Source organism: Bactrocera latifrons, unplaced genomic scaffold (genome assembly GCF_001853355.1).
Source record: "Bactrocera latifrons isolate USDA-ARS-PBARC rearing strain unplaced genomic scaffold, ASM185335v1 scaffold_179, whole genome shotgun sequence".
In the NCBI taxonomy this organism is placed as follows: Eukaryota; Metazoa; Arthropoda; class Insecta; order Diptera; family Tephritidae; genus Bactrocera; species Bactrocera latifrons.
This window is the reverse complement of record NW_017535285.1, coordinates 450,222-476,547: the sequence shown is the minus strand read 5'-3', so window position 1 is coordinate 476,547 and position 26,326 is coordinate 450,222. Positions and strand designations below refer to the sequence as shown.

At 36.4% G+C, this 26,326-nt stretch overlaps 3 protein-coding genes across 3 annotated transcripts in view; 1 reads left to right on the top strand and 2 right to left on the bottom strand.

Annotated features, from left to right (window-relative positions):
- The window catches only part of LOC108967158 (synaptic vesicular amine transporter), a 47,910-nt gene extending 31,529 nt beyond the window's left edge, over positions 1 to 16,381 (top strand). The window contains exons 4-9 of the mRNA XM_018930418.1: positions 13,368 to 13,538; positions 14,621 to 14,759; positions 14,917 to 14,975; positions 15,055 to 15,423; positions 15,479 to 15,705; positions 15,775 to 16,381. Of these exons, the coding sequence (XP_018785963.1) occupies positions 13,368 to 13,538; positions 14,621 to 14,759; positions 14,917 to 14,975; positions 15,055 to 15,423; positions 15,479 to 15,705; positions 15,775 to 16,278 (1,469 nt within the window). The 3' untranslated portion in view covers positions 16,279 to 16,381. The remainder of the gene's footprint in view (positions 1 to 13,367; positions 13,539 to 14,620; positions 14,760 to 14,916; positions 14,976 to 15,054; positions 15,424 to 15,478; positions 15,706 to 15,774) is intronic.
- On the bottom strand, positions 223 to 665 carry LOC108967157. The gene has a single exon (XM_018930416.1). It carries the CDS (start codon positions 655 to 657, stop codon positions 223 to 225), a length of 435 nt encoding a protein of 144 aa, XP_018785961.1. The 5' UTR covers positions 658 to 665.
- Positions 16,382 to 19,291: 2,910 nt separating the features above from the next.
- On the bottom strand, positions 19,292 to 25,978 carry LOC108967155. Its single transcript, XM_018930414.1, has 3 exons — positions 25,298 to 25,978; positions 22,530 to 22,804; positions 19,292 to 22,373 (listed from the first exon to the last, which is right to left on the bottom strand). Exons 2-3 carry the CDS (start codon positions 22,555 to 22,557, stop codon positions 20,128 to 20,130), a joined length of 2,274 nt encoding a protein of 757 aa, XP_018785959.1. The 5' UTR covers positions 22,558 to 22,804; positions 25,298 to 25,978; the 3' UTR covers positions 19,292 to 20,127.
- Between the last annotated feature and the right edge of the window lie 348 nt (positions 25,979 to 26,326).

Genomic DNA, 26,326 nt, shown 5'->3' with positions numbered 1-26,326 from the left:
CTGATTATTGCTTTAAACATACGAAAATCAATATTAAATAAAAAATCCAATAGGCTCCTTAAATAGTTAAATTAAAATATAAAACTTGYCAAAACAAATGAGTTTCAATTTTCATAGTTTTTTCAATTTCCACATTTTTTTTAACTTATTTATTTTCAATAACAAACACAAATGGCTCACCCTATATGCAACATAAAAAATAACAGGGCAAACATAGCTCTTTTACAAATCACCACCAACTTTCGCGCCTTGCAACTCAGCTATGTCCACAGTTTCTGCCTTGTCCAACGKCCTTCTACTCTCCTCCCCTGTACGCCCTACACGACGCTTCTGTTCCTGCTCTTGACGCTCGCCTTCAGCTGCGGCTTCTGCCACATTTTCATTCATTTCTTCCTGCAAGGAGCTCTGTCGATTTCTGGCGCCACCCGCACCACTGCTGCCAGCGCCACCACCACCGCATGAGAAATATGCATTGATTTGCCGCTGCAGCGCCTCCTTATTCACCCCCGTCTCCAGTATTTGCTTATGTATCATGTGACTGTAGCGTTGCTCAAAACTGCGTTGATGTGGTAAAATATCGGGTACCGTCGAGCGACGCTTTTCGGGACTCGAAGTGGCGCTGCTCAAACCGCCATCCTCCAAGCTGTCGTCCGACATGATTTGGCCCTCGCTCCCTCTTCCTTCTTATTATATTTAGTTTATTAGCTGCGATTAGCACTTTATTAGTATTTATTGTTTGGTTTTGTTGTTGTTTTTATTGATTTTAATTATTATATTTATTTGTTGCTTTATTAGCAGCGACATGCGCTGGAACTTTTATTATTCTTGTTTCGCGTTRCTTTCACGATTGTCGTCCGTTCATAGGCACGGCGAATACTCGAATAAACCGTAATTTTYTAAAAACAACACATTTGTTCTGCAAATGAAATCCGCTAAAACAACAAATAATGACAATGTCCTTCCTTGCAACTCAAACTATATAAATGTAAGCGCTTTTGTTGCGCATTTTGGACAAGTCATGCGGTGRCAGACATGTACCGAGCGGCACATACATATGTATGCTTATGTATGTGTATGATCCGTTATAGTCCTAACTAAGGCATAATAAAGCAACAACTAAGTTTGACGCGCAACAATGAAGAGACAAACTGCCATTTCATTGATGACGAAGTTTGTGCTTTAAGAAAAGGAAAATAAGCTAATAGCAAAAAAAAAAAAAAACGTTAACTTCGCTGCCGCCGAAGACATAATACCCTTCACAAATAAAAAATGTCTATAGAAGAAACTGATTTTGATCGGTCGGTATGGTAAGTAATGGTAAAGTTGTATGGCAATTAGATGCTAAAGTGATACGATCTGAACAATTTCTTCGGGGATTTCACGCTTTGCAAAATAATAGGTACCAAATTTCACGAAGRTATCTCGTCAAATAAAAAAGTTTTCCTTACAAAAACTTGATTCCAATCATTTCGTTTGTATGGCAGCTATATGCTATAGTAGTCCGATATCTGTGGTCCGATACCGCTAAATAAACCGCTTCTTAGGGAGAAAAGGATGTGTGCAAAATATCATACAGATATCKCGAAAACTATGGGACTAGTTCACGTATATACAGCTGGCCGCACTGTCTTTTTATACTTTTGCAGCATGTTGCTACAAAATATAATAGTTTTATTCACCTAACCAATGTATGAGTAACCTTAATAAAATCAGGAGAAAACTCGTGCTAGACCCCATATGACCCACAGGTCTTATGTACCTGAAGGCACAAGTTGCAAGAGTTAGAAATATTCGGCAATATCCGAATTTAGTTCTTCTCACTTGCTTATACATATATATGCTTTATAGAGCGTTCGATGTTTCCTTCTGTGTATTACGAACTACGTGGCCAGCTTAATGTACCCTATTCAGGGTATAAAAAGATATAACAAGAACAATACAAATGCGACGTCTTATAATTYCAACGTCGTACGAGTATAACGGCGCGACTGCATACAATTGACATATGAAATATTAAAACGTATTCGTACGTTTGTAWATATGTATGCACATATATATGTTTGCATATTAAATTTAGGCTATATGGGGCTTAGAGGCCTGAGTCCATGTATACAAGTGTGCATATACGGTGTGAGTATGTATATGTGTGTATACGCCGCGCCGTCAAAATTAGTTTCGAAAAGGTCACCCAACTTTTGCACTTAAAATAATGGAGAAAATCGAGCAACAGCACGCATTCAACAGCCAATGTTGGGTGACTCACAGGCGCGTTGCTAGATTTACCGGGAGGCAGTTGTGTCGCGTACAAGGCTGCACGTTCAAAAGGAAAAACGGAAGTAATATAATTTTATGCWAACTGATTTCCGTACTATGAACTTAAAAATATCCACTGGGGCTTCTTCTACTACTTTTTTCAACCGCTTAAACAATTATGAACTGTCATTTCGCAGTAGTGGAATTTTTAAAAGTTTGTTCMTCAGTCGATATATAYTACATATAGTTGTGGRCAAGTTACGACTTGACYTTTCCATCGAGTTGTATCTTTAGTTATAATCACAGAACTGCCTTCTGTCAGAACATGTTTCGACGGTTTTAAAGCATCTTTGCTTTTTTATATAACGCGCTTGAGCAGAAAAAGAACCGATACTTTAAGGAACAGCTTTTTAKAAACACGGACACACTAAAATTACCAAACACACACCCTAACCATCATTACTACCCCTGACATGGTCAGAGTCTCACGCCCGACTCCCTAATTACCAGCCAAATAAACAATCAACAAGCGCTGCCTACCAGCTTAAATTGTCGTCAGTGAAGTACTCTAGCTTAACTTTGCTTCTACAACAATAAAACAATAAAACAATAAAACAAATAATAAAACCGACAACAAAGCACACAACCATCAAAATTACGACAAAAATATGAAAGTCAGTGGCGACAGCGGATTTATTGCATTTACCTTTTGTAGTTTGCTTATTAAAATTATATTTTTGTTTCACCCATAGTTTTGTTTAGCCTACCTCAAGGCGTTGTGGTTTGCATGCCAATTATTTATAACATTTTGACGGCTTTTGAAATTTCGCAGCTGCTTGAAAGTGTGTTGCCATAGGCAAACAAATCAATATGTTTATTCTTAGCTATAAATATTTAATATATGTGCTAAATATAAACCGTTTCATAATAATTTCTTTGCACCTCTAACCTAATTGAGATAACATTTTCTAATGTTAAGTTTCAATACTAGCATACAGATKAGACCCGTTTTAACTAGTTATTGACTAGTTGAAATTATCAAATCAGCCGCATATAAAAAATGTGCARGTTTTATATAAATTATTTAAAATATAAAGAACATATAACCTATAAAAAATGTAAATGACATTTCCGTAAGACTTATTTAGCTCATTTTCACATTTGGGGAGATCGTGTAGTGGTTGAACACGATATGGTCGTCGAATGGCACTCAAGAGCGGACASTATGCGAAACTTAATAAATATTATACAACGGATTATCTACTAATTCATACGTAGCTCATTTCAATAGAATTTCCTACAGGGTCTTCAAATATTCATCACAAATATTAGACTACTTTTTGTCATGATTTTGAGTTTTATATATTTTCTTGGATACGACAGCCCCCATATTAGTCTACGTACGATGCACATACATATGAAAGCATTCGTGTATGTGTAAAATTATATTTATGTTATATGTACATATCTAGTATATGGTATTATGCCTACTAAGGTAACGTATACGCCTCAGGGTACAATGCTGAAAATGTAGACAGCGGACAAAAGAAGAGACAAGTATTTATAGGTATGTTCGTTGCTTGAAACACATAAAAACATGAGGGAGATAGAGTTGTGTTAGACTAGATTTTATAAAAAAATATTTTTTTGAAATAAAAGTTTTGGAAAACGGTAGTTATAGTAAGTTAATAAAAATGTACCTATATGTTACCGTTTTCGAAATTGTTATTTTCAAAAACTATTTTTTTGAATATTTTTTTAAACACTTTTTTCAAAAAYATTGTTTTTAAAAACATTTTCTTTTCAAAATTATGAGATATATAGTATTATGTTAGACTAGATTTGATAATTAAAAAAAAAAAGAAATTGGTAATTATAGTAAATGACCGTTTTCAAAAACTGATCTTTTTTTCAAAAACATTTTCTTCCAAAAAAAAAAATTAAAATTTACCTTTAGGTTACCGTCTTCAAAAACTTATTTTCAAAACTAATTTTTTTCAAAAACATTGTTTTTAAAACTTTTTTCAAAATGTTTGTCATTTTGTAGTATATTTCTATTTTTTGAAAAAATTTGTAAGCTCTTGGGTAGCAGGATAAGAAGCCTGAGATCAGATATTTTATTTATTTATTTATTTCAATATGACCTGTAAATAAATTTACAGACATATTAAAAAAAAGGAGAACTGGCTGCTTAGGCCTTCGTCCCAAGATAGATAGAGTATTTTATAAAAGTACACAAGGCTCTTCTAATCCGTTTTAAGCAACAAAGCACATAAGCCTATAAATATACATACATATATTACTGCATTCAATGTACATACATATACATACATATATACTAGTGTCTGACCTTTTAGCCTTTTTCCAGCGGTATTGCGCAGTAATTATCAAGACAATAAAAGATTTTAATTCACTTTTGACATGATATCAATCATTCTAGCCAACCAAGAGTGAATACAAAGTGRCGAAATAATAATAAAATAATGATGTACTAAGTATAAACAAAACTAGCATACATACATACATACATATATGTATGTATTATGACATGCAGTGCTTTAACTTTTTCATAAATCCATTACAATAGCCTAGACATACATATGCATATGGTATAAATATAGGTGGGCGTGCCGCGTTCATGGCCGTTCAACGGCAAACGAGTTTTGCAATGCCTTGCTGCGGTTCAACGCTAAAATGCACTCGCGTTAAGACAAATTACTTTTTACGATATTCGCTCTGCGGGAGTTTCGAACTTTACCGAATTGCATTTAAGCAGGAAAATAAAGACAGCCAAACTTTTGTCATACTTTGCTGACTTAATGCAGCGTTACGTRTTCTAGCATGATATCATTTGGGCTCCTTGACTAATTTCACAGTGTCAACTGTAGGCTTGACTGTTTGAATATRCTACGTACATCTTTATGTATAAAACGAAGCAAAAAAATAGTAAGACTTTGTTCATAATTTTAAAATTCTTAATTTATTCTTCACAATCTATGTCTTTCCCCTCAATATAATCCCCTTGACCCCAATAGGCTTATTACACCGTTTTTTCCAAACCTTGAAACCCTTGTTAAAGTGAATTTCCGAAAAAGCCTTAATACGCGTAGCGATTCACGTTTAATGTCTTCAATTGACACAAATTGGTTTCCCCGGAGCGTTCGTTGGAGTTTCCTGAACAGCCAGAAGCGTCATAGAACTAAGTGAATACGGTGGTTGCGGCACGATTCTGTCTGAAGATTTGCATTATCATGGTGCTATACATAAGAGTTATCGGCCCACATTTCCAACCACTTTTAACGAATAGTTACACGGAACGTCGCATAACATTCAAATAGTATTCCTTGTTGACAGTTTGGTCGTTCGGAAGGAATACGGAGTGCACCACACTTCGATAATCGAAAAAAACTGTCAAGGCTATTGATTTTTTGCCACGATATTCGACCGATTGATCGTCTGTTTCTCGGTCGTAAGCATAGATCAAAGAATAATCGCTAGTAACAATACGTTTCATGACATCGTGCTAGTCGGAAACATTGTTTCACAGACGTTAACTCAACGCTTTTTTTTTTTTTTTTTTTTTTTTTTTTTTTTTTTTTTTTTTTTTTTTTTTTTTTTTTTTTTTTTTTTTTTTTTTTGAAAAAAATTTAGTGATTTTGGAACCAATCATGCTTCTACTTTTCTTAGCCCCAAATTATGTTTCAAAATGGTTTTCACTCAACCTTCCGGTATTCCAACGATGCCAGTAAGATCTCTGACTGTTAATCGTTCTCAAACATTTATTCCTTTATTTTCTTGACGTGTTGATCATCAGTTGATGTTGATGGCCGTTCTGGACTTGGTTTTTAGTCAACGAGTTCTCGACCCTCTTTGAAGAATTTRCMCCARTAAAAAACACTTGTTCGCGACGAACAATTGTCAGCGAAGGGTAAAAAAAATKAAATTTAAGGAACTCTCACAAGCCTGAGGATTAACCTCTGCTAATAATTATAACCAACTAAAAATAAAAGAACCCTAAAAAAAATCTTAGAAACGTTATTTTGTTTAACGGCTAATATTGGAAGTAGTCTAAGGCATGCACGTCATTGTAGGCAAGACATCTCGTATTTYTTTTTTACATTATACTAGAGATATTAAAAACGAACAAAGGCTCTCAGAACTCGGAACTGATTTCATCACAATTTTTCAAATTCGATTCTAGAAAAGGAAATGCAACAGCACCAATTCTTTCCGGTACTACCGCTACCAAAATAACTAAATCTTTAATTTTGATATATTTATTTCTATTTTCCGTTGTAGTTTTAACGCTTTTGCGCRTTTTATTGAAAATTTATATATTTCACTTTTAATACACATTTACTTAGGCCACATTAAATTTTACAAAGCTCACTGAATACATTGCTCAATCCACTAACCGTATCATCGGCACTGCCACAAACGCTCTCATTCGTACCGGGCGCTGTCAATAGACCCTTTTTCGGTAAATTCGGCATAAAAATATGCAGTTGTTTTTTGGCATCGTAGGCAGCCGCGTCGTGGGATCGTTTTTGCATTGACTTCGCGGCATATGCGCCATGCTCCAACTCAGTGGAGCGACGCTGTTTTGCTGAGACAGTTTTCAAYGCTGGTTGCACGAAAGAACGCTCACCTTCATTGTAGAGCCGTGCGGAAGCCAAAGTACCAGCCATGCGACGAAYTGTGCTCGGGCTAGCGCTTAGTGTACATAAATCTATATTACGTACTGGTCGATTGAAGCGCACTGGCACGCCCTCGCGATCGAAGATGATTGTGATGTGTTTAACCGGATCTGCGGATCGAGTTTGATCCGTTTGACTCGCTGTTGGGATTTGCTCTGGGCGTACTGCCCTCGCATAGCGTACTTGTTTACGCGAACGTGTTGCATTGGAGGATGATTGTGCTGTAGTGGTTTGTGTTTGTGGRTGTGGCTGGATTTGTGTGTTGGCAGAGCGCAGAGCATACGCCTTGTTGCTGGCAGTAGCAATTGTTGTTGTTTGTGAAGCCTGTGTTGTTAGTGCCTTTGCTGTTGGCTTTTTCGATCGCTTTCCCATTTCACTGATGTCTCTCTGAGCTTCAACTTGCTGAGTGGTGTCAATACGCTTGCCAGCTAAATCGAGCCAATTTAGTACACGCTCCGCCAGACGCTCATCCGCATGTGAGTTCGCTTGTGACAAAGTCGATTGCAGATCTTGTAGTGAACTGTGGCGCGAATACAGCTCGTAGAGTTCGTGAAGTGGACCGTGACGCGGTGGGCGATGGCGAAAGAAAAGTGTCGTGCGTTTTTGGCTGCGACCCGCCTGTGTGGGTGGTATTTTRTTTGAGTATTTCTGTTGAAACAGCTGTGTCTGTTGTGTGGACGCTGCAGCTAGTGGCTCTACTTTGGCTGGCACAATGAGTAATAAATCTCTTTGTGGCTCTTCYGCAAATCTGCACTGATTATGATCCAATCGCCAATCGCCAACAAAGTCATATGAATGTGAATGTTGCAAAGTGGCTAAACGCAAGTCAAACGCGAGTAATTAATAATTTGTTAAGCACTGTATCGAGGTTMATAACTGTAAATGCTTACCGTGCGCCTTATTTCTGCGTATGCTCGCYGCCGACTTTGAATGTATACGCCGCTGTCTTGGCTCGTAGTCCAGTATGAAATGGCGTTGTGCACCGGCACGCCCAGTTTTCGGCGCTTCCAGCCAAATTGAGCGCACAAAAAGCGGTCGGCTGGCGGATTCCCAAATTGTTGATGATTTCAGCATTTCCATAAACGAAAGTTTTAATTTATGCAATGATTATTCATTTATTCAATAAGTTCTGTGCCACGCGAATATGTGAGCCGCCATTAACTAAACAACAATACAAACTGTGTATTGTCAGCGCTGCGCTGTGCCACTACTTTTTTTTTTTTTTTTGGTTAAAAGACGTGCTCCAAATAGCTTCTCTCAAATTGACTTCCGTGCGACGACTAAAAGCTTGATTTTTATCAATACTCTAGTCCTAGTGCCACCTTTCCTTTGACATCGTTAAATTTGCTCAAATGCCAAAACAAAATTTTCGTCCTGCGGGCATTCACAAATGCMAGTCATCAAGCGTCGCAGTCAGCCGGTCGACTCTACTCATCAAACAAACTACTAACTCGTAATGTCGTCAACATAAAAATTGTGACACATCAAATGTTCTGTTCGTCTTCGACTGCTTCGTCATTTCCCACATTCCGTTAACATAATGTAGACGACACACGCTTTGCACAAACCTCCGTTGCCGCCAAGTAGCATAACTAAACAAATCTGTTTAAGTTGCCGGCTTACTGATTCCTGTCTGGTTTCGCCTTTCTTCCCATCCCGTTCCGCCGTTTCGCAAGAATGTTTGTTACGCCYTAGCGACCGTCCGAACTGTTGCAATGTTACCGTTTGTTATTTTTTGTTTTGTGGTAAAAGTGTCTCTGACACGCGAGCCCCAGCGCATACTACACAACCTCACCGATGATTCATTTACCCAACTTTTCTCATTAAACGAGCCCACGTGGAGTAGATGGAACTTATGCCAGGTTTTCAAGCCCATGCGTTTAATGTTGAATATAATTTTGTTGTATGACCTGTGTTGCTTCTGTTCCAAGACCTGAAATGTTCCTCTAAGGTTAATAGCTTCAAGCAACCCTTTTCATTTTTTCTAGATGACCGGATACACAAATGATATTAACCGAGTTACCTACTAAAAATCTAGTTATTKCCTGCTTAAGCTCACGCAATGAAAGTTATTATTGTCAATCTAGACAAACTTAATTGCAACTTGGCTATCCACAACTTGCAGGTTTGAGCAGAAAAATACTTGGTACCTTCTATTATGAACACAATTTCGGTCTGAAAGACTGCATAGTAGTCATTCAGTTTGAAGCTGCTTTCTGTGTAAGRATTATTGGAGAAGAAGCCTGCTCCTGTTGCCATTTCATTCATTGATCCATTGTAAATATGTAGATTTCATCCTTGGTGGTGCCGATTGCAGCACCATTGGTCCTATCTTCTCTACTGTGGAATGAAAGCAACGTGTTTYGTTTCTCGTGAGTCTCCTTTATATGGACGCTATGCCAACTCGGGTTAAGTTCGAGTACGCTATCATGCCCAAAGTGACGTCTAGAATAGTTTCAGTTACCTCATCCCATCATGAGCTGGCTGGCCGTAAGCATTGCCTCATATCTCACTRACCTCCAGAGCTTTTGTATAGGTCCAATGGTCCTAGATGCGAAGGGCTTTGGAAGCCCTGCGTTTTTATCATATCAATAATAGCGAAAAGCCCGATTCACAAAACTTTTCAATTTGCTTTSCGGTATGGAATCCCTTTTTTATAACAGAGACTGAAAGTCAAAGATCAGAGCATGGGAAAGTCAAAATTAAAGATTAGTTGAAATCATCCACGAAAACATTTTGTTCCGGGTTTGAGCGATCTTCTAATAATATATTATATGCATTACGACTGTCGCGCTATTATCAAGATGTCCATTTTTCGGATCAAAACTGATGACGAGATATTCTTATTTGAGACTCTTACTACAACCAAGCTATATAGAAAGACTATCGGGTATTTACAAGTGGACTCAATATTATATCGTCAACAGTCCGATGATGAGTTATGACTGACGACTGATTCCACTTATGAGAAGCAATAAAATTCTAATATTCATCACAACTTACTTCATAATATTGAATTACAATACCAGTTTACTGACTATTCTTGTTGATTGATTAAGGACATATGGTATAATAATATGCAGATAACTTTGTTTTCATAATAAAATGTTTATCGCATGCATAATACATACAGGTTTGATTTGAATTTAATTGCCGCTATAACAAGTGTACTTAAGTGCCTACTTAACAACTTAAGTAACTTCTTTATGTACATATACGTATGTAAATATATAGGCTATATTGTGGGCCAGTAATGATTTCAATATATTGGCTAAACAAAGACTGGAAGGAGATGATGTATTTGCATACTACCCTRTAATATGGGCACTTCTAACAGTGTAKSAGTTTCGGGATCCCGAAAATTTAARAAAACATGTTTATAGATAACTATATTTGAGTGAGTCTAAATAAGGCTGATAACTGCTATCAACTGATTAGTGTGCCATAGATAAAAACAGGTAGTAATCATTTGGAGACAGGACTGTACTATAAGGACTATACATAAGAAGCTCCCAACCAAGCTTCCGATGCTTCTGGTCCACTTTCATTGGCCAAATTTGTTCGCTTCTGAGCTGTAGTTTCCTGCAGACGGTTCTATTGTTGACAGCACAGTTCGGAATTAAGAGTTTGGCTCTGGGGAAGCAACTGCTTGTAGACGGTTCCATGCCAATCCCACCAAACACATAGCAAAACTTTCCTGGCCTTCATTTCTGGCTTGGCTGCCGTTTGCGCCAGCTTACCGTGATTCGACCACGACCATTTTCCATGACCAAATGAATCGCTTCTGCCGCAATTCAGCCGCCAGACTTTTATCGTAGGAAAATTTTAAAATATTACGTATGGTCCCCTTTGTTGATATTACCTTTTAACTCCTGCTCACATAATACCTTTGACGCAGTAGTTTTGTGTTTGTCTCGAAAAACATTAACGTCGACTCATCAGATGTTGTCATMATCTATGCCTCTTATTTCCACATTTCGGGATTGTGGACATCAATACCACACGCCTTAGAAAATACCGGTACACAATTACAAACTCGTTTTCTACCAATAACACAACCGACCCGAAAGCWATTTGGCACGAGCCAMCACATTACAAGCAAGATTAGCGGTTTACAAGGGTTGCGACTCACATTGCACCATCAACAACAACGCAACGCATTAACACATCATCAACGCGAGCAATAATTATCTGCATCGCACAATACACACACACAAACTGTTGCAAGTATATTTCGCAATTTACGGCGAATTGTCTGTGCACTTTTGCTAGCGGCGCATGRAACACGTCCATCTAAATGCTCGAAGTATGCCAGAGCATGGGTAGGCGAGTAAGTGCTGCACTTGCCGAGTAGCTGCTAAATAACAAATTGAATTTCGTAAAAGTTCATAACGATCCACTTCCGGCGCCAATGTAATGTACATAGAATGCGCCCCATCGAACAACAAACACCACGCCGACCCCAAGCGCGCCGAGCAAAAGCTGCCGACAGCGGCCCAACAACCGTGTAAATGGTTGTCTGGCCGACTAAACGACCAACTTGCGGAAATGTGGTTTATTTTCTGTTTAAATGCAATTGATSKCTGCGCACGTCAGTGGGTTTTTTATTTCCTGAAGTGAGCCYACGACTTTCTTATGAGTACTTTTGGAGGTTAGCGTTGCAATTGTAGACATATGGTAACTATATATACATTCCTGTATATTAGAAGTTAAGCTGCCRCACCTTCACAGTCGAATATTATTTGCTTAGTGAGATTTCGTTCTTCAATAGGGGGGTCACTAATAGGAGGCGGTTGTTTCCTTTTCATTAGTAGGATTGTTTACGTAGCGGATKCCAAACCCAGCCCACAATCCTGAGGAGGGGATGTTTCGCCTTCTCACTTTAGCTCGCCTTCAAATGAGGGTACTTGGTCTAGGACCGGAAGTCTTGAGCTTCTTGAACCTTATGTAAAAGAATMGGTTCTGGCCACTCCCAARTGAATGGTGCTCAGAGAACTTTCCTCACTTTCGTGAACTTCKAGACATGGCTTCATCCTCACCAAAAGCTTGAGGATGCACTCGCCTACCAGACTAACTGGATACTAGCTATTTTTCGACAAAACTCTTACAGAGGCCAGAGATGACCCATGTCCAAGAAAAGTTTTCTAGGCGGTCCGAAGTTCTTCATTACACTTACTTTAATACTCCGTAGCTTAGTCCGAAAAAGTCTTGACTTGAGTACGACTCCGAAAGTTCTTGATATTTCAAGACAACAAGCAAAGTTAAATCCRAAGAGCTCTTGTTAAGAGGTCGAATTAATGAGAGTAATCAAACTACAGGACGGTTTGAGGCGGCATTCCCTCGMAAATCATTACCTATATTACATACAAGCTAAAGTAATTTAAATGATATCATAGTTCGTTAGTCGTTTTTCCGTTATTTTCGGAAGTTTTTGCTCGTTCGAGACTCTGAGCATAGCCCGAAAAAGTCTTGACTTGAGTATAAGTCCGAAAGTTCTTGATAGTTCAAGGCACCAAACAAAGTTAAGTCCGAGGAGCTCTTGATTTGAGGACAAATGAGAGAGTAATCGAGAAAAAAAAGGGTTGGAGGCGACGTTCCAACGACAGTCGGTTTAAGTAACCGAAAYGAACCCAGAATTTTATCCAAAAAAAATTTTTTTAGCTAAAATCTCAAAATATCTGCCTTCGAAAATCAACAATTATTGCCTCCATTAGTGCCAAGAAAACACATTAAAAACAATGAGAAGGGAGACAACTTTAATTAAGCAGTTAGGGGTCTTCGCTGAATAAATGAGATCTAATGAGGTTCGGATAAGATTGAGACAAGTCAGAAACAAATTGACAGGATAAAGTGTTACCACTACGAAAAATTATATTTGTAAACATATTTCAAAATCGTATCTCTCTCTCATTTTTTAGTACTTGCTATGTTGTTTAAACTTTCTGAAAGCTTTACCACAACATCACTGAAAGCAATTAACTACACTTATATGTAGTAGAAACGCGCACCAACCTCAACCTCAACCACTGTGTGCTTGGCCTAATTTAATTTCTACACTTTGAAATTGCTTTCGTCTACGCAAGGCCGTCAAGTGGCCGCACATACAAAACAATACCCAACAAACGAGGCAGCTTGGTCACCTCAAGCGGTTGCAAARAACAAAATCACACAGAAAGCTCAGTGGCAAAAGCACTGCAATTAATTGACAACTTGTCTACACAATTTACGGCGCCCATTAACTGTTTTTAACCCCATTAAGAGCCATCAACGTTCCACTAACTTTTCTGCTGCAACGCTAAATTGTTAAAACATATACGTGCAACAACAAAGACATGCAATATTAACTTAATTGACAACATCCTGTCAACATTCAACACTTTTTTCTAATTCTTTTTCCACTTCTCTTAATATTTACAGTTCCTATTATACCCGAGTTCCTGTACGACATACGCCATCCCGATGCACCGCTCGACAGCTTCCCACGTACGCCACTYACTACGCACACACCACCGCCGCCTACACAGKCACCCTGCAACGTGAAYGGCGAACCATTGCCGACGATGGAAGTATCAACACAGAGTCCGGAAGGTAAGGCAGTAATGGAAGTCTAAAATACTATTTGCAAATACTATTTCATGAAACTCTAAGTGTACAGTAAACAAGATTAGTAAGAGTACAGGTGCTCCAGAAGTCTGTGATAGCTTGAAACTCCTCCTGAGGAGATACATGTTTAAAGAGAGTCAGAAGTTGATGGTTCTAGTCATGTCAGTAAGTTCAAAGAACTGGGATTCCACTTCATTTCACTGTCCGGGTTTTACCAGGCGAAGTTTTGAATAAATTGAAAATTTTTGATCTCAAATCCTTATAATATAGTGGGACGACAAGAAAATTACTTGTTTTTAAACAAAATTGCAAAACTAAAAAACTAAACTATCAAAACAGCCAACCAACTGAAGTGATCCATGTTCAGCTAAAGAGCTGGCTAGACTGGTACTTTAAAGGAGAAAAAATTCAAACAGTATTAAGAGAAATTTATTAATCGAGCTAAATATTTTGAAGGCCGCAACTTATCAAGGTTGCAGGGGGGAAGTTGAGGTGCAAACATCTAAATACATAGTCCTTCAGTAATCAAGTTTCGCCAGACAAACGTTGAAGTTACAGGGAGGAAGTTGGAAATTGAGATGTCAATATCCAGACACTTTCTCCCTCAGTGCCCAGCTTTCGCCAGACTAAGGTTGAAGCATCTTGGTTGCCATACTTTCTACAAACCCGATGAATTGGAATAGATATTTGTCAGCTCAATAAATTAGTGGGTGAATCGAGGCGATTTGCATATATGAGACGGTCTTTTGTATCCATACTGAGGAGTTCTGAGTATCACAGACCAAGTGGGATTATTCGTGGTCACACAAATATCAGCCTATTTAACTAACCTATTATTTTAATAAACTTGGAATTAGTTCTCCAATAAGTTAACAGATATATTTTATCAGTACTATCTAAGAGCATTATACCTGTTCAGACAATTATAGTCTAACAAATTTGAAAATTAAAAACAGCGATTAAATACGTCTTTAAACCACTTGGACTTCTTGGGTCTTAACTGAACCTAAGGGGTTTAGTTGTACGCATAGTGCTCATTGATTTAATATTATTGTTGCTTTTCACAGAGAATTACACTATGTGGCGAGAGATGGAAGAGCGGCACAATGAACTAGTGGGCGAGACCGTTGAAGTAGGAATCCTATTTGCATCAAAAGCTTTCGTACAATTGTTAGTCAACCCGATTGTTGGACCCTTGACGCATAAGTAAGTACTGAAATCCTTGCGAGACACCTACCATCACTATACACGGATAAGTTAGCGCAAATCGAGTTTTAAAGCCTTTCACAGTATTATTTAAACATTTTTCTCAAATCTTACTTACTCTGTTCATCTAAATATATTTAACTAACCCTTTACACAGAATCGGTTACAGCATACCCATGTTTGCCGGCTTCGTAATCATGTTTATATCRACAATWAGTAAGTACACGCCTATATTTATAGAGACTTGTKCCRCTCCCTTTATWTYTTGTTTATAAYATTCATTTTATCCGCTTAGTCTTCGCTTTTGGACGTTCGTATTTGGTGCTATTTGTGGCGCGTGCKCTACAAGGTATCGGATCTTCATGCTCGTCCGTTTCCGGTATGGGTATGTTAGCCGATCGCTACACYGACGACAAGGAACGTGGCAATGCAATGGGCGTAGCGCTGGGTGGCTTGGCTTTAGGTGTGCTTATCGGACCGCCATTCGGTGGTGTCATGTACGAATTCGTTGGCAAATCCGCACCATTCTTGATACTTTCCGCATTGGCTTTGGGTGATGGCCTGCTGCAGCTCTTCATGTTACAACCGTCGATACAACGTGCCGAAACGGAACCACCATCACTAAAGGCGCTAATCAGCGATCCGTATATATTGATCGCTGCTGGTAGGWTTAAGCGACTTATAAGCAAAATTCTTTTCTTCAACGCTACATTTTCCAGGTTCTATTACTTTCGCGAATATGGGTATTGCCATGTTGGAGCCATCGCTACCGCTGTGGATGGTTGATAATATGGGCGCTACACGTTGGGAGCAAGGTGTTGCCTTTTTGCCAGCCTCCATCAGTTATTTAATTGGCACAAATCTCTTCGGTCCTTTGGGTCACAARATCGGACGTTGGTTTGCCGCCTGTTTGGGCCTGATTATYATTGGCTGCTGCTTGATAATGGTGAGCGACACATTTTTGTAATATATTTGCTGATTTTTACTTGATTTTCTTGTATTTATCAATTTGCAGATACCTATGGCAACCTCGATCACACATCTAATTCTACCGAATGCCGGCTTGGGTTTCGCCATCGGCATGGTGGACTCATCAATGATGCCCGAACTTGGTTTTCTTGTCGACATACGTCATTCGGCCGTCTATGGCAGTGTTTATGCTTTGGGTGATGTTGCTTTCTGTGTCGGTTTTGCCGTGGGTCCAGCGCTGAGCGGCACTCTAGTGAAAACCATCGGTTTCGAATGGATGTTAGTCGGCATCGCTATTTTGTGCTTCATTTACGCTCCACTTCTGACGCTGCTCAAGAATCCACCGACTAAGGAGGAGAAAAAGGTTGGTACCGAGACTGAARCTGATGCTGACGCGTCTGCGCCGCCAMTGGCATTGACGKCGGCATCTGGCGCTGTGAATGCGAATGGCAATGCTAGCAAAGAAGTCGTGTTTACGACCRCGGCCAAGAGTCCAGCCATTATGCATGACGGCATGACGAATGAAGCTTTTGAATGCGAACGTCTTTGAGTTGCAAAATTATTTTTATTATTATTTTGTTTAATTRTATTCTAACTAAATTAGTTGCTGTTTGCATATTTTCAATCAGTTCGTTCCTCTTAAAGTGTTTAATACTTGCGTTAGCGCCAAATTTTTGGTGCGTTTATGTATATACATTTTTTATGTGCATATTTTATATTTTGTATTTTATATTAGAAAAATTTAGCATCTAAATTTAGTAAATAATTTAGGCGTAATAATTAGTTTTCCTCAAAATCTTCTTGTAATTTAGGATTTTTTATCAATTAGTAATCTATTATTTAGAAAAAATTGCACATTTTGTTTTTACTTTATGTTTAACGCCCTGATTTTTATAAAATAATTTAGTGGAATTATATATTAAATGGCAAAGTTAATTTTTCGAATTTAGTTTCTTCATTTTTAAGCTTCTCAACTTGATTTTTGCTTATAAATTTCCAATAAAGTAAAATTTTGAACCAAAAAAGATTTGTTTTTATTTAAAACTAACAATTTTATGTAATTTTCGTATGAATTTATTATTAATTATATATATAATATTATATTATTTTGCCTAATTACCTACATATTTATTAACAAAATACGAAAAAACTTTTTCGACTACCCAATATAATCTTCTCAACTTGATTTTTGTTTATAAATTTCCAATAAAAAGTTTCGTTTTTATTAAAATCAAATAATTGTATTTTTAATTTTTGTTTTAATGTATTATTAATTATTTGTRTAATTTTGGTTTAATTAAATGAATTTTTTTTCGCACAGCACTTTTAATTTATTATGCATTGTTATTATTTTTGCTTACTTAACTTAATCTTTTTTTTAATTTTTCCAACATAGCACCCTTTTGCGCGCTTTGTCCCACTGTACMCCTATAAATACGCATTTTAAGCACTTAAATTCGCATTATCACTAAATTTAAATATTTTTCTTTCAACCCTATCACCAACGCAGTCATTGATTACTGGCGAAAGCTCGGCTGTACGTTATGTCACATACCAAAATTATGACGACGATGAGTAAGTAACGGCAGGTAYGCTAAAGTTTGACACAATGACTTGAAATTAAACGGTAAATCGAAACACGCAAGTTTTACGGAAATCTGYATTGGCCAACTGAGTACATTTTTAATACAACCAAAAATATCAGAAAAATCATATGAAAAATTATTGCTTCCCAGAAAAGAAAAAACCAAAAATGCAACTAAATTCAACTTTTATAAAAATTATTGTAATTAATATGCATACATAACTATTCCCAGTACATRTGACTATGACAAACGGATCGCAACCCACCTACATACACATAACTACAGTTATTTAAGAAAGTAAAAACTTAAAAGTATTCATCATACATGCATATACATATGTACATACAATTTTACGCCTATCTATTTGGAAAAATGCTAAAGTTGCCACAAGGAAGCAATAATTGCAAACGAAAATTGTTTATTTAAATTATTTTTGTTTAAAAAACGACACGTTAATGCCACTAAAGCGCTATTTACATATATATAAATATGTATGTAAAGCAACTGGTTSACAATGCGCCACAAAAATGAACAAAAAAAGAACAAAGTAAGGTTATGTTAAAAATTAAAGCTATAAACACAAATATACGTAATTATAACCATTTGTTGCTTAAGTGGTGGGATTTATATTTAAATTRATGAAATTAAAATTGAAAATAAATCGTTGTTAAAAATTTATGAAAAAGACGTAAGTTGAATTTTAGTAAATAAAATATTGATGATTTGTTGTTATTATAACTATTAAGAAAAACAAGTTATTAATCATTAAAATTTAATTTTTTCTTTAAGTACAAAAATCATAAAAAAAAATATTTTTTTTTAACTGCAAACAATCACAAAAAGTTTTTTTTTATTTATAATTTTTAATAATATAAATCATAAAAAATATTTTTTTTAAGTAATGAAAAAGAATTATTAAACATGCGATACATTATATTTTTCATTTAATATTTTTTCATTAAAAAAATTTTTTTTAATAATATAGCGTTTAAAAATTAAATTTTTTATTCATTAATTTTCAAAAAAAATATTAATATAATAAAATCAACTTTTTTCAAAAAATGTATTAAAATGAATTATTATGCGTGGAAAATATTATTTTTTAATTTAAAAATTTTTTAAAGTACAAAAATCATTAAAAATATATTTATTTTTTCTTCATTCGTCATTTTTTAATAACATAAATCATTACAAAATAAATGTATTCATTTTTTTTTTTTAAATTAATTAAAATACATTATTAAACAGTGGTTGTTGTTCTGATAATTATTTAAAAAAACATTAAAACTTTTTTTTGACATTTTTTTGTTAAATTCTCATAAAAAAGATAAATAAAATTTAAAACATATGCTTAAATTATTCAAACAAATAAAGAAATTRTATATATTCTAAAATTCATTCGGCTCATACAGAATTAATTTGATTATTAATCATCATCAGCTCCACAAGCTGCCGGGTCTTCACTTGCTGCAATTGTCTAATTATTTCAGTCCCTACTTTCATTGATACTTTCAACTGTTTATATGTATGTATAGTAACATGCATAATTTTTTAAATATATTATAACCGTTACTCCGATTAATTTCGCTGAGTTCGTGGCTTTCCGCATCTCGCTTGATATATGCCTTGGCTAAACACAAAAGCAAAGCTGAGACGTAAACCATTATACCATTGTCAAAAGCATAACCGTTAACTGACAGTTGACAAATGACWGCGACTCACTTTACAGAGATATTTTTATTGAAACGTGAAGTTAATAATTATAAAACTTGTTTAATTGAATGTGTTAATTTCATGAAATGAAATATAAAAGTCATCACTCGTGAGACAATTTTTTACTTTTATATTGTATTATACTTAATTATTTAATTCAGTATGAGTCGATGCATTATTTCTCTTTCCAGTTTTTTAATTAAGCATTAGCATTTTATATTTTTCTTTTCATTTTTTGTTTTGTATTATGCGCCAAAGTGCAAAAAACTAATATTTACTTACTCCCAGCAGAGAAGGTCTGCCCAGCGATATTTAATCACCCGAATTGTTGTGGTTTAATCATGAATTTCATAAAGAAGTCGAAAAAAATATAAAATTAGAATATATTTTTACTTTAAAAGCTCGCAGAAAAAGTTAGTGAAAGAGAAGGAGGGATGAAGAGCAAAATTCAATCAAAATGTACGAAAATCGAAGACTTCTTTACCATCAAAAATTTTGTTTTATTAATTTTGTCCATGTTTAGCGCGAAGCCTTTTCTTTTTATAATTTCAACTTAACAGTTATTGTAAAATAAATATAAAAATATATAATGTTGTCATTGTATACTTATAAATTCCCTTACAAACATGTCTGGTGTTTAGGATTTTATTTAAATTGCATTAAATTTAAATTCGYCACAAAATCCCAAGTAGAGGCTCTTAATAATTGAATTTCGATTTAATTTAGAATTTTTGTTACTTTTTGAATTTGAAAATAACAGGAACATAACGGTTATTTARTTTTGTTGCTGAGACACCGATAAGCTTTCCGACACGCGTCAGACGTTTATGGAGCAACGAGTGGMTGGGAATTGTGTCGGCAATTGAACGCCTCAAATGCGCAACGTCTTTCTGCACTTCCCCCAGGAAGGCAAACGCAAACGCCACACATTTCAAAGGTCCAAACGCCATGTCCATAACAACAGCTCACTTACTCAGCGTCCTTGCGGTTAGAACTGGTGCTAGTTGATAAAAATGTGATCGTTTTTGGAAATTTCAAARTTCTATCCATTAAGACGAGACAGTTGCTGATAAATCTGCTGCCAGTTCGGTTCTGTGCGATCAAACACGTAGCAATTTCAATTTGTCTGCAAACACATTGATATTCACATTGAGCGGTGTTGTGACATGACTCTGATTGTCGCTTGCAGGCTGTGTCGCCTGTCGTATGCTGGAACGACTGCGATGCATAATCATCGTTGGTGAACGTCTAATTTCCAATTGCGAGCTTGATTGGGAGCGTAAAGTGCTTTTGCTCATTTTTGGGCCACGAAGCGAGTGATGTGACTGACGATGTTGCGCGCCCTCGGCATGGAAATCGGAGGCAACAGCGCCAGCCGACTTCTTACATTGTTGTGCTTTCTCCAACAACTTGTTCATCTCATTGCTGGGCGTTGTGCTGCCGGGTTTGCTGCTGCCACTGAGGTTTTCCGACTTGCGTGGACGCAGCGATGAGGCCAAGGACGTGCGTTGCAGTGAAAACGGCTTGTATGCGGCAACAACCGCCTGACGGCGCATTTTGCGCACATCATTTAGTGTTGAATCATACGAGGGTCTTGTGGGCTTCATCACTGGCGTGGGCTGTGTGGGCGGCAATGGTTTCGCAACGTCGTCATCGTGTGAAAACCCATGCCGCAGTGTGGTGTCTAAACACCAGGGCACCATGCTGGGCATACGTTCCTTGGAAACACTATTCGACGCACGTTGAATTACTTCGGTGCTATTCGTATTGCGTAGTGCAGTGTTGGAACTGGTAAACCCGAGCGCGCGTGCGGTTGACGATGATAACGGTATGCGGGAATGCGAAGAGCTACGTGGCTTGTGCTTGCGCTGTTCGCGTTCATCCGTTGAATTCACTGCAAACTTAGAGAGACGTTTATCGATTACAAATGATGACGATGAAGTATTACGCATTGTTGCTCTGGCTTGAGSTGCGACTGTTTTCGGCTTAATATCGAGATTGTGATTCATTTCGGAATTACGTTTAATTTCCACCAACTTTGCAATAGCGATATCATTACTTTGCATACAACCGGTACCGTTGTAAATATTATTCAACGTGCTCACGACGGGCGTATGTTCGGTTTTCGTATTCGTCTTGCTSGGTGTCAGCTTATCGGACTCAATTTTGATAACGACATTATCGCCCAATTGTGTAGAATCCAAACCTTTTATATTGATATTTATCTGACAACCGGAACAGGCGCCCTCCGTCTTCTCCACCGTTGCAGTTACCCGATTCGGGGAAGCTGAGTGTACGATCTGTATGGGCTGTCGAACATATTTCGACGGCGACGTTCCTGCGCTTGACAATTCACGAAAGCCAGCGGTCTTCGCATTGCCGTGGCCGGAGTCAAGGGTGCTGTTACCTTGCGCAAACCCGCTCCCGCTATCCATGGATTCAAGACGTGGCCGCCGACCGCGTTCAAGTGATGTGCGGCTGTTGCAACGCCCCCGACCAAGGTAGTTGGGCTGATTGGCCGACGMGTTAATGTGGGCTGTGGCGAGTGCACGTAAATATTCTCGGTTCCCAGTAGAGCGCGCATTCGCTTTGCGAGCGTAYTTGTTTTGGCCGGACATGTGCGAWGAGGTGCTGACATTGTCACGTCCATAACGCAGTCCGGCGGCTGTGCCGATGCTRCTTGAATCTGTGGCACTGCAAAGTGTTTGGTAATGCCGACCGCCCCTGCTYCCGCCGCCACCGTTGTCGACGTTGACGCCACGCAAACGTTCGTATCCGAGACGCGATTGGCTCGTACGTCCAGCGGCATTTGCTGTTGTTGTGGCCGCTGTTGCAGCTGCTGCTGCAGCTGTCCTAGCGGCCGACGCAATGGCTGTTTGACTAGCGCTTGTACCGACACGTGCGTAGACTGTTGCATTGGCGATCGGGTGCAATTGCTGATACATATGGGTTTGTTGCATTGACGACGATTCGCGGTTATCTGCTGTCGCAGCGTGTTGACCTGCTGCTGTCGCATTTTGCGGTTGGTGATCCAAAAGGAATTTTCGTCGACGAAATTCGCGAAATTTGTTTGTTGAAGGATTTTCTTTGTCATGCACAGAAGGAGTGAAGTCATAATTGTAGAAGAATGTCTCAAACCGTTTGTTGTTCGACGTTGATGGCGTTGAATGTACACGATTATTGTACAAATTCGGYAATGGGTATGAGGGACGCTCGGCGTAACGGAAATTGTACGATTGGATTTTGAAAGGATCACGTTCGAAGGGATCGGAATTTTGGCGTCGATTGTGTTGCGCTTTAATTTGATGTGTTGGATTTGGATATTGATGAAAATCGCCCAAAGTGACTGTACAATTGCAGCAAATATTGTTGTTTACAAGTTGTAGCGTTTGTTGTAGAGCCGAAAAATTTGTTAGCACGCGCAATATTAGAACAAAAATTTTGATTAACAGTTATGAGAGAATMGAAATGAATTCAAAAATCTGAATGATTGTTTTCTTACATATGTTCCTGCGACGATTATAATTCATTGCTAATTTAAGGGACGAATTTTTTTGAAAAATTTTGTGGATTTTTTCCTTTTGCTTGGGAAACTATCAAAATAGCAAAGAAAATATACGAGTAATTTTTCAAAACAAACTTGGGAAAGTGCTCGTTGAATTTAGTTAAAAGTTTTTTCACTAGCAACATTATTGCTGCGGTTCTGTGGTTGGCTGCTGCTCGCTGCTTGCTGCTCGTTGCTGCTGCGGCTGCTTTTGCTGCTGTTGTGCAATCGTTCTAAATTTATAAAATCAAATCAATCTAACGTTATTTACAGCCAAAATGCTTTTTTCACAAATCATTAGAGTTTCATGTATATGTAAATGAGCCGAGAAAGACGTTTGGATTCTATTGTTTAAATGTGTGAGTGTGCGCATATCGATTTCGTAAACTCATTTTCGTTTAAAACTTTCAGTTTSATGTGACTTTTTGAAATTTCACGATTAAATCGCAAAACAAATTTGGGTGAAATGTCAAGTGGCACGGTAGCCGTTTGCGTAAGTTCTGTTAAGAACGTTTTACATTCATTGTTCAAGGATCTAAGCATTACTAAATGTCAAAATTTATGTAAAGCAATATTTAAACGGAGCTTCGCGCATCGGAAAACCTTCTTTAATTGAATCAATTCAAAATAAGCATGCTAGTTAATATTAATAATTGTTATAGCAATATATAAAAAAATAGATATTATACAGAATTTAAACGAAAAAAGATGTGCAGATTTAAAAGCCTTGGAAAATATTAGAATTGAATGTTAAARAATAAAGTTCAAAGTGTTAAACAAAGCGCTTTAAATCTGTTTGTTTTTTTATGTTTAAGCTTTTCTAACCAAAAAGCTAATAGTATGACGAGTTTATTTAGCTTTAAGCTCAAATTCAAAGCAAAAATTTGGCACATTTTTCGACAGGAAGCGGTGCGTTTATAAATGGAAGTATGAARGATGTATATTTCAATAGCAAAGCAGGTTAAAATGTTGCAATGGAAGTCTTAGACACTAAGCATACTCATTTAAAGGAAGAACCTGCTTTGGAGGCCTCAAAAAATCGATTTTTTTGAGTATTTTTTAGGGAGGGAACAATTCAAACMAATTCATATTTTTTAATAACTTGTCCTCTAGTTAAACTAAAATAATTCCAGAAATATTTTAAAATTGTCGAATTGAGTTAAATAAGTGCTGCGTGGCAATATTACAATAARTCAGCTGTTCTTTATTTACARAAGGTGAAAATTAAAATGCTGAGAACATGTGAAAAAGAATTTTACAAAGAAATTTTATGTACTAAAAATACCAAATTAGTGAAAAATCAACGGCAACACTGTCAAATTGCAAGAAAATTTTGATTAAATTAATTTCAAACGGTTTCTTTTACTGATTTTTTTTTAGAATTTTAAAGAAAAAAACAAGATAGTTTTGAAAACTTCATTATTTCTTATTGACACTGAAACTTAAAAAATGTAATACTAATTGCATCTAAAATTCAAAATTAAACCCAATAAATTTCTTAATTGATACAATATATAAACAATTGGCATGTCTACAAAGCTTAACCTAAAATTTTTTTGGGAAGGCGAATATTATAGAATTTTTTTAAAACCATTTGCTGCGTATGTAATTCGCTTAAACCCAAAAATTATATTCCAAAAGTGTTGCAATGAAGCGTAAATAAAAAAAAAACATTTGAAAACTTACAACTTTCAAAAAATAAATAATTATACACGAATCAAAGTACCTATAGAAAGGTACATAACTGACTCATTTATATAAGGTTGTGTCGATAGCCCAAAAACAACCATCTATCAAAAGAGTTTGAATCCAAAAAGTCAAAATCAGCTGTTTTCCATTGTATGTATTGTTGAAATACTTTTTTGTAAAACTAAACCCCAAAACAAAATTCTAAAATGTGTTCAAGAAGTATAAAGCATATACATTTTTAAAACCATTTGAGAAATCAGAATTTGAAAATTTTTTTAAAATTAAAAACTTATGCTTGAAACAAAAAAGTTTTAGTGAGATCTACAAAACAGTTAAAAAAGCGCCCTGAAATCTTTTCAGCCTTAAAGAAGTAATAGGTATTAAATCTACAAAACAGTTTAAAACATTACTTTGCAGTTGAAATGATTTCTGCAGTTAAAAAAAATAACAAATAAATATAAATAACGTGAATTTTGAGCAAAACTAAAACAATATTTAAGGGATGAAAAACTGTTTTTCMAAAGCTTAAATGTCTACAGAATTAAAAGCCCAAAGGGTTAAAGAATTACTAGAACCTAAAAGCTCAATGTTCATATACTAACATTGCCAGGCATTTATAAAAACTTGACTGACTACGTAATTTCGGCAGTTGAATCAAAGAATTTGCATTCACATTACACAGTTTTAAATTATGAAGTTTACAAAAACGGTTGTAAAAGTTGAAAGCTTATGGTTTAGCATAAACGAAATTATAAGTTGCATAATTTTGTGAAAATCTAAAACCACAAATTGTGTAGTTTTTTTCGAATCTTCAGTATTGGCAAAGTTCCGAAAGCATATGTACATTGGCTTTTGTTGAATTTTTGAGAAACTGCAGCTTTTTGTTTTTAAAGCAAGCAAAGTTCTTAAAGATTAAAGTCGTTTGCACACAAAATCGTCTCAGCAAATAACGCGTTTATATGGTTACAAAGCTTACTTATACCCAATATCGTCTTTGAATATTTGMAAGCATTTTTCGGTGGTTCTGCTCAAATTACCTTTAAGGCTAAATGATTTTTGAAAATTTCAAGCGCTGCAAAGATTTTTTCCACAATAATTTAGAAACGAAATATGTTAACTAATTTCTAATATTTGAAAAATTGAGAGATTTTTGATTAGCAAGGATAGCAAAATGAAATTAATTTTCAATGCAAACTGCGTGTTTTGAAAGTGAAATAGTATTAAAAAAAACATCCTGCAATTTATGAAATAACAAAATAAAACTGTCTACCAACATTCACTTAAATGGAAATATGTCAGAAATGCAATGAATTGACCCATGGTTGCAGTTTTAGCATAACTCCAAAATTAAGTAGCTTCTAAATCATGCGTCAAAAGCTTAAAAGCACAACTTTCTACCAGCAAAACTTGTACTACAGTCAAAGCTGGTGCATTAGCACTAGTTTAGCCGTGCAGTTTAATTGCTGATTTGACATTTCTGGCCGCAAATTTGACACAAACTATTTGAAAGCTTGACAGACTCGTCATTGTAATGTTAACTGAATAAATTAACCGCTTCTTCTATGTAGTATATATCACTGTATTAACGCACTATTWTGTAATATAAGGTATATAGCAAATATATTTGTAAAAATTAGCGAACAGCACACAAGTTATCTGACACAAAAAAGGGAATTCGTAGCATATAAAAAGTATAATAAAGTAGCAAACRATAATTTTCGTAAACAAACTAAATATTTAATGTATGAACTACTATATATTCAATATTCACATTAAAAAAGTAGTAGAATAGAAGTATAAAGTGTTATAAGCTTTAGAAGAAAAAATCTTACACATAAATACTCTCCAACTACATACGCACTATAAATTACGTATTTATTTTGAACTATATGTATTATGTGCGCACAAATTGTAATTTGTTTGTTCAGGAAATGGGTGATGGGATTGATGGGATGGGAACACAGTTTAAATTARCGAAATGACAAAATGAAAATTATGACGAAGTCAGCATATTAGTTATGGCGCGCTTGCACTGACCGAAAATATAGCAAGCCTGTTACAGTTAC